Here is a 9,232-nt window from a genome sequence, read left to right as displayed (position 1 = left end):
GCCAGGCACTGCAGGTACATATCCTTCAGGGCATGTAAGAGTTTGGGGGAAAAAAAAGGGAAAAAGAAAAGAGGGAAATATTAAAACCTTGCACATGTTTTACAGACTCCTCACACACCAGAAAGCTCAGGGATGTCTGTGGAGTTTTAGGGTGTAAACCACTTACTGACTGGCTGGCTGCAGGTCCACCAGGCTTCCCCCTCAGCAGGCAGTGGCTGCGTGACAGCCCCACACTCCCATCACAGGGATAACTGTCCCAGCCCAGCCATCCCACCTCACTTAGGGCTGCATGAGGATCCAGCACAGCCTGGGCAGGAATCCAGCACTGTCACCTCTTGGACCACATCCCATGTTCTGCTTGAAAATGCCACCATCCCAGTTGGGTATGAAATGCTCAAGGAACCCCATCACTTTCAGACTCCCAATATAATTACGTTCAACATTTAAAGCACTTGTCTGTAGCAAAGCACCCCCCATCCATGTGCTGGATTATCAGGAAACAAGTGTTTGCCTTACCTGTCAGGCACCATCAGCTCTCAGCTGCCACTGGCCACGCCACTGCCGTTTTACAAGGTTACACCACTGGTGGAATTTGTTCTTGCTCATGCATTATAATCATTAGAAAGTCATCCAACCACCACCCACCCAGTATAGCACCCATATGATCACTCCTTCACGGGCTTGTGCTTGGCACCAAGAGGCAGCACACCCATGCTGCCGGGGCAGGACAGCACTGGGTGCATCTCAGCTCCTGGCAGGCAGGCTGCTGGGACCTTTGGGAGCACAACCTCTGCCTCAGGAGAGGTGGGAAAGCCCCAGGCTGGCAGTGGCACAAAGCAGCTGTGTCCAGCCAGATGAGCAGGAGGGTCCAGCCTGTGTTGCCAGGAGGTCGGGCACCAAGTGAGCTTTTGCTGGCAGATCCCAGAGAGACAGGAGTTAACGCTGCCTGTCCTGCACCAACTCCTCCCCAGAGCCACATGGCTCTGCCTGTATTTCAGGAGTTTCATCATAGAGCTTCACAATTAATGCTTGGAAATTAATTACAAGAGTCTGGGATTGTCCTAAAGACAATAATACCTACAAGGAAGAAGCCAACCAGCCATTAGGTCTGCACACTACAGACAGTGCTCTCTCCCCAGCACTTTGATGAAGCCAGGTGCTTTTGCCCTTTTACTATTATGCATTGCAAATTAATAGTGCCAGCAAGAACTCCTGGCTTTGGTGCCACGCTGCAGAGCAGGCTGCCCAGGGCAGAGCTCCAGCTACCATGTCCAGTCCTCCAGAGGCACAATGCAGCAGGGACATCTTCCCTGTGGTTAGACTGAACCCGGACACCCTTCCCCACACACCCTATAAGGGTATAAGCCACACTTGAGAACAAAAAAAGCCAGTACCCAAACACCCTAAGCAGGGTGTGGGGTTCCTGCTGTTACTCACCATGTGCTGAGCTGTTCAGAGACAAACAAAAGAGCAGGTTGGGTCAAACACAGGAACTCCCTCAAGTGAACTGCAGTCACAGGTAAGAATCGTTAATGGGATTAAATCCAGAGAGCACAAAGTTTCTGCAGTGCCTACAGTGGCTTTCTGCATATAGCCTTTTCCAACTCCCTGTGGTGTCTCTTACTACAGGCCACCACGGATTCAATCACCCCGATGGCCAGTGGGGTCCCAACTGAATTAAAGCAGCCATTTTAATGGGTTTAATTCTTAACTGACAGAAACGTGTAACACCCATCAGCTCTGACACAAAACGGGTGAACACCCAGAGACTGAGATCGCCAATGGGCAAGTTATCAGTTCCAGCTGGGCAGAAACACACCACCTGTTTGAAAGGAGACCTCCTTGACAAGGGAAGCCAGGTCCTCTCTTCCTCCTCTCATTTGAATTAAACAAATAAACCAAGCCCAGGCAGAGAAAAAATTCAACAAAACAATCCCATTAGTTCAGCACAGAGTTGATTTTTAGACTTCCTACGTTTGATTTCAAGTAAACCAAGATTTTATGTTTATATTTTTAATCCTGTTCTCATTTGAGAACTTCAGTTGGTGACAGGATAATTGTTAACAGTTTGAAGGTAACATTTTAAAGCACTCCTAATAATGGCAGTATTTAAGAGGGAATCGCACTGACACTTTTTAAACCTGAAAGCAAGTAATTTTCCAGCTGTGCCTGCTCTCCCCACATGGCATCTTTTCCTGGCAAAGACAACCCACTTCGAGCCTGGTACGAAAGCAGCCAGAGAAATGGAAGTGAAACCCAGAAGTTTGTTTTCATTATCTAAACTGAATAAGCAGAAGAAGTGAAATCATGTGAATAAATGCCATGCACTTGACCTTTTTTCTTTCCAGTGATTCTCTGGGGGGCTTTTTGGCTGCCCAATTACTGAGTCATTTGTAACAGGGCTCTCCCATCCTACCCGGGCTTGGGTACCACCCTGCAGGTCAGACCCGTGCTGCACCCCCTCACAATGGCAGCACGCAGGATACAGCACCAGCACCAATTCCTCCAGCGAGACATGCCAGACCAGATTTTTTGCATACCACAGAAAAGCAGCTCACCAACTGCCTTGTAACACCATTCTGCAACTCACGTTTTTCAAGCTCTAACAGCGTCTCATTTTTTCCAAGTCAAAAAGAAACCCACTCGCTAGTTCAGCACTCTTAAGAAGCCTGATGAGTAGATTGCTTTTTCCTTTAATGAGCAGGCAGCTGGGCTCCTGCAACAGCACTGCAGCCTTGGCCCCGCTTACAATGGAAGCCCCTTCAGAAGGGAACTGTGCAGGCAGCAGGTGCAGCGCAGGCAGATAACACCAACAGCTCCAGTGAGACCATTGTGAACACCCCTATAAGCTGGGAATGCCACTTTTTCTGCCCCTCAGCCCTGCAAAGGTCTCTGTACACAGCAGAGCAGGAAAGACTCAAAACTGGTATGAGCAGCCAGGCGATGGAAGAGCTCAGCCAGCATCTTCACTCCTTCTCCCTCAAACACAAGACCCTGCCAGCACCCAGTGCCTTGAAGCAACCCATGATTCTGCAGGCGTGGGCACGCTGGGGCCCCAGCAGAACCTGCAGCAATTACCACGTGCTAATCTTTAGATAGGATGAGCCTGTTGCATCCACCACATGCCCAGGAAGCACAGCAGCACTGGAGAGCCCAAAGATGTCATGAGGATTAGACACAGCCTTGTACTGAAACACCACCCACTCTCCTTTTGCATTTAAAGAAAGGAACAGCAGCGTCTTGCTTCCCTTTTCTGAGGCAGAAAAGCAGATGAGCAGCAGTTTTGAATCGAAATAAAACACTTCATTGAGACAAACTGTCAGGCTGAAACTGAAATAAAAATTAAAAAAAAAAATCAGAAGAGTCACGTAAATGTAAGTCAGTCTAAACTGCCCTGAAATCAATGGGGCTTCAGTGATTTAAGTCCTGGTCTTCAATTCTACATCCCCACGTCAGCAGGCAGTGGCAAAGGGAGCACAGCTCTGGCAGACACATTTCAGCAGCCTGGGCTGTGCCCTCTGCTCTCAGCGGGGCTGAGCAGAGCACCCTGTGGCACAGGCTCCCAGCAGAGACCAACCTGGCTCCAGGCACCAGGAAGCTACAGGCAGCATTGCTGCTACACTGCTGAGCTGCACTGCAGCCTCCTGACAGCCTTACAGCTTTCCTCCTAGCTCTTAGAAAGCCCACACCCAGCTTCTCCCAGGCCAAGAAACAGTGGCAGATGCTCTCCACGTTGCACTTTGGAATGGGTCAGGTTTACACCAAAAGCTCATGTGATTTTGTTCAAGGACATTTCCAGGCTGGGTTTTTTTCACTTTTCCAGAGCACACTGTAAAAACCAGCACAATATCCTCTCCACTATTGTTTTTGTGGGGCCTGCCAGATCAGAATACACTGAAAATCAAGATACATGCATTTTATCTTTGTTCTTCTTGGTACTGGAGAGAGATTCGACCTCTGTTTAAAGCATTCCTTGCCCTGTTGTTTCCCATGCTTTTCATCATACATTCCCCTAAGCATCCCACGTTTTGGAAACTACCTTCACTTCCCAGCACCAGCCAGCTCACTTCCGCTTGTAGATAAAGTTCAGGCACTGCAGCCTCCTGGATGGCTGGAGACAAATGACTGAGAGCATCCAACTGCCACAGGCAGGCACCGTCCCTGTGGGAACTTGAGAGAGGAACTGAGCACAGCAGTCCCACACTGCAGGCTCTTAATCCTTTAGCTGAGGAGGCAGGCCGGAGTTTTAGAGAACTGGAAGTGGGAGAACAAGCAGACATTTATTCAGAGCGGGCAGTGTGAGGGGGAGGACCACCAGCTCCTTCCTGCCTCCGCGGGACTTACCGTCCCTGAATGTCCCTTTTTGTCCTGTCCCCACATCTGTGGCTGGCTGGCACAACGCTGCTCTGTCCAGCCTGCCCCAGGGCCCGGTGGCCAGCAGAAGAAGGAGAAGCAGGGTGGCCACTGCTGGCCACAGAGATGCTGAGCTGGCTGCCAGGCTCAGCTTTCCCAAGAGGAAGCATGCCACCCCACTCTTCCCACGAAGAGGCAGACCTTCTCAAATGGCAGGGTGGTGGGCCCACAGGCAGCCAGGGAGGGAGGCTTGCACTGTTTAACAGGCATCAGAGCCACCAGCTTGGAGACAAGAGCACGAGACTGCTTTTTAAAAAAGCCCCACACCCTCAAAAATTACAGCTGCTCAGTACTACTAATCTGAGAAGGTCGAATTGTCACCTATTGCACAGCTGTCATCATAATGTGTATCAGAAATTCCAGTTTCAGTAAAAAAGCATGCATGTGTGAGAGAGAGAGGCAGTAGCAAGCCTTGGCAGAGAAGAAACAAGAGCTCTGTCACTCTCTATAGCAGGAGCAGCTCTCAGAGGAGCCTGACTGCACTCAGCTATGTTAGTAAACTTTGGAAAGTTTTGGCCTACAAAACCACCAGGTTGTTTCCAGTCACAGCAGTGAAGGTGGGCCTTTTGGACTGGATTTTCCCCTTAGGGCTGTGTTAGCCCTAGTGTGGACTGCAGGACTGCATTGAAGACTGGTATCACTGCTCTGGTGCTGCACAGCTCCTCATTTCAGGTCAAGGCACCAGCAAGGTGAATACAAAAAACTGATGCATCCAGGCAGCCACCAAAACACTCACTGTCTGAGCACCATCACCCATCAGATCAAATAATCAGAAATGTTTTTTAAAATAAAAATACTCAACATTTATTCACCTTTGAAGTCACCATAGTAAAATTGTACACGCTATGAGTAACCCAGGAACGTTATTAAAAAGCTACCAGAAACATAAGGCAATTTGTACAACCATTGAAAGAAATACACAGCATGTTGAAAACAGAGTGAAATATTACTCAAACAAGACAACGCTTGATACACACTAGAGTGACAAGAACCAGCATTAAGTTTTAAACAAAAATAAAGATGTCATGGCTACAAGTATTATACAGTGATAAATACTTCAAAAATATATTAAGATATATGGAAATTCTCATTTTGTCATGGAAATCCAGAGAAATTCCAGCCTCCACTGGATTTCAATATACCAATTAAGGTTTAATATTTAAGTTCCTTTCAGTAAGAACCAGAACTGCAGCCATTACTGTCCTGTATCAATACTTATCTTCTTGTAGTGTAATGAAATCAAGCCTTATGTTACATTAAGCCCTAATGCCTCTTGCATCACAGGCACCAATTGCTCTAAATCAACCAATGAGTTGCCTTTTGGTAACAAGTGCTGTGCACAGCATTTGAAGCCATAAACCACGTTAAATCACAGTCATTGTTCGCCCACTTTACAGTATTAATGGAAGGCGGGTTTGAAGACTTGCCCCCACGTAAATAAGACATCTCGAACAGAGGGTTTAGGAGCAAGTCCACCATAATGTTTTCCTAGCATAACATCAAGCACTCAGAAGTTACAGTACATGAACCATGCTATAGTTTAGGTTACACCTTCAAAAAGAAAGTCCAGAGGATGTTTGGAGACAACAGGTTTTAAACACGCACAAATAGTGCTCTAGTACACATTTGTTTGTGCTGTTACTGGGTAGCGAGTGAAGCAGTTTATAGCCAAGGATTTGGTGAGGCAGTTTTTCTGAGCCAGTTTAAAAATATAGACTTCTTCTTAGAGGGTCTGTTCTATAGAAAATAAAGTGAAATCTGGTAAATTGTCAGTTTTGAGAGTACTTTCCCGTGGCAAGATCCGTTCATCGGCCTACCGCACCAAGAGGAAAGCCAATCCTGCCATCCCAATCCCCGCCGCGGCTGCCATGATGGCATTGCCAATGGTGCTGCTCTGCTCAGCCGCCTCGGAGCCGGGCCTGCCGAAGAAGCGACAGAAGCCATCCTAGAACAGCAAGAGAAAGGACATTGAGTTGTGCTCGGCTTGCGATTAACTGGATTCCTTTTAACAAGCCTTTGGGTACAGTCTGGTTCGCGATCCCAGCACAGCTTTTGTCGGCTGCGGAAACCTCTGTTTTAATCGTGGAAGTCTAAGCCCACTGCCTTGGGTACACACAAAAATGCTTTGTGAGAGCCCTTGCACGAGGCAACTGAAAGAAGGAGCTACAAGCATTTGCTCAACAGACAATTGCAAACTTCCTATCGAGATGCTCGGCCTATCATTACATTATTTTTGCCCTTTTAGGCAAGTTTCTGACGGAAGCTGCCAGCATTGTTCCCCCTTGAGTTTCAGAAAGCATCTGAAACACAGGATATGGAAATTTCCACTTCAGAGAGACAGTGTGCCCAAGCTGGTCCCATTTCGGTGGACACAGGACTGATTACACACTCTCTTGGAAGCGCCGGGTGGACACTGCTCAGAGCTGACCTATGACAGAGCAAAGCTGGCAGCTGCTCTCCCAGATCGTTGTGATAATCAGAAGTGGCAGCAATACAACTCCAGATGGTCGTGTTTGAACTCTGCTCCGCAGATGTCTATGTAAACAAGTTATATTCTTAATTTCTTCCGGAACTTTGTTCTTTACACTTTAATTTGTGCGAACAGGCAGTGCGATTTTGCCAAGTGACAGTGTGCACTGCAGCCAACGACCACACTGTTCTGAGCAGTCAGATGGACCAGTGACCACTGGAAAACCAAGTTCATTTTGGTCTCTGGAAAAGTCAACGAAACCAGTGGCTGCTTCCCCTCCTTTCTATTTTTAGTGCTTATTTGTACTGACATCAAGTATTCCACTAGGACTGAAAATAGGAAATGTGGACAGTTCTGCGGGATAGCTGACATTTTGTGCAGAAACGCAGGCAAAGCTGCACGGACTCCTTAAAAACCCTACCTTCAGTGTGCATCTCGAGGGGCAGAAAAGTCCACACCTTCCCCGGGCCCGACCTGACCTGACCGGCTTCGGGACAAGCAGGAACAAGAGCCGCAGGCCTGGCGGGTGAGTGCCTCCACGCACAGGTGTATTTAAGAACAGGCACATGGGTGGTTTTTGCTAACACCTGGGAAGGGACCTGTGGTAGCCTGCTCACCGACATCCGCAGGCTGCGGACCCAAGGGGGAAGGCAAACCTCGCCCCCCCCCCAAGCCAGCAGCATCACTCCTGCGGTTCCAGGAGGCTGCACCCCGAGGGATCCGGCTGAGCCGCAGAACAGGGCACCCCCGGGCCCCTCGCTGACCCACCAAGAGCCGCTGGAGCCAGCAGCCCCCGGGGATGCTCCGCTGGTCCCGCCCGGTGCAGCGCACGCCCATCGCCGGCAGCGACCCCGGCACGTCCCCCCCGGCCGTACCCCACCGCCGCACGGCGCCGGGGGACCGCCCCATGCCCCGCTAACCGGCGAGGGGGGCGAGGGTTCCCGGCACCTACCCCCAGGCCGCCCCCGTCCCCGCTCACCCATCCGCCGTGCGCCTCCAGCCACTCGCCCCGCTCCTCGGCCAGGTAGGCGGCCAGGTGCGCGGCCAGGCAGCGCGGCCCGTCGCCGCAGCCCCGCTCGGCCAGCGCGGCCGCCAGCGTGCCCGCGAACACCACCAGCGCCAGCAGCCGGCCCCAGTTGAGGCCGCCGTCGGCCTCCAGCTGCGCCGCCACCCGCCCCAGCAGCGCGGCCGCCTCCCGCGGCTCGGCCCGCGCCAGCGGCGCGCACGAGCGGAAGAAGGGCCGCTCCTGCCGCTCCAGCTCGGCCGCCGCCCGGCGCAGCGCGGCCGCCGTGGGGCTGGGGGGCAGCGCGGCGCCGCCGCCGCCGCGGTGCTGGAAGTAATCCTCCAGCAGCAGCGCCGTCTCCTCCTTCAGAGAGCCCGGCATGGCGGCTGCCCACGGCGGCGGCCCCGCAGCAGCAGCTGCCGCCGACTAAGAGGCGGGGCGGCCCCTCCGCCCGGCCCGGCCCGGCCCAGCCCGGGCGCTCCCCTCCTCCGGGGCGGAGCCAGCGCGTTCCCCCGCGGAGAAGGGTCTGCCCGCCTGCCCCGGGAGGCGCTTGTGGAGCGGGTCTCTCTGGGCAGCCGAGGGAAACGCTCGGTTATATTAATATATGTTATCATCATCATGGGTTAGGCTTCGCGAACGAAGATTTGGGAAGGGCTCTACCCACGTTTCTTGCAAGCGCGTTGGTGGCTAAAAAGGCCAATACGAGAAAGGCAAGTCCGGTTGCAAAAGACACAGCAGAAAGACTCCTTAGATGGTATATTCTGCAAGGCTCGATTCTTTCTGCGTTGAATATATGTTAAATGTATTAATAAATACATATCGGTTGTATTAATATATATATTTTTAACATATCAAAATACTTGCTTTAATATGTTTAGGGTTTAGGGTTTTGTGGGGTTTTTTTCCACATTACTGCCCCAAACGTGTATTTTTTGCACCAAAGGAGATGCAGGTTTTCCAGGACCACGGGATGAGTGCACTTGTGTATTTACTCAGCAAATGCAGCGGTGTTTGCTTTTTGATGGGCGTATAGGCAAAATTTAGGATTAGGACCTGTCATGGGGCAAAGGGGGGACCCCTTCACACTGTTGGTGTAAAATAAAATGGCTGAGAACAACACTGGTGTCATTTGCACAGCACCATGGCACTATCTCAGCGAGACACCTTGCCTGCACCCCAGCTGTGCCCTTCCAGCTCCCAGTACCATCAGCTGCTTCACAGACTGGTGGGACTCCCATAAATACCACCCCAAGACTGACGGCAGATCCAGCACAGGGTACATCCAGCCTGTGCTTCCTGCCCAGTGCTGGTTTGCAGCTGAGGTTCTGATGGTGGCCTGGGGCAAA

General features: G+C 51.1%; 1 protein-coding gene across 1 annotated transcript; it reads right to left on the bottom strand.

The window, feature by feature from the left end:
- Positions 1-5,191: 5,191 nt before the first annotated feature.
- Positions 5,192-8,354, bottom strand: BCL2L10 (BCL2 like 10). The gene is made up of 2 exons (XM_027688626.1): positions 7,863-8,354; positions 5,192-6,358 (listed from the first exon to the last, which is right to left on the bottom strand). The coding sequence occupies exons 1-2, from the start codon at positions 8,265-8,267 to the stop codon at positions 6,227-6,229; spliced, it is 537 nt and encodes a 178-aa protein (XP_027544427.1). The 5' UTR covers positions 8,268-8,354; the 3' UTR covers positions 5,192-6,226.
- Positions 8,355-9,232: the final 878 nt, after the last annotated feature.

Source organism: Neopelma chrysocephalum, unplaced genomic scaffold, assembly GCF_003984885.1.
Source record: "Neopelma chrysocephalum unplaced genomic scaffold, ASM398488v2 Primary Assembly neopelma1_75, whole genome shotgun sequence".
Classification (NCBI taxonomy): Eukaryota; Metazoa; Chordata; class Aves; order Passeriformes; family Pipridae; genus Neopelma; species Neopelma chrysocephalum.
The sequence above is the reverse complement of the archived record's forward strand: the minus strand, read 5'-3'. Positions and strand labels throughout refer to the sequence as shown.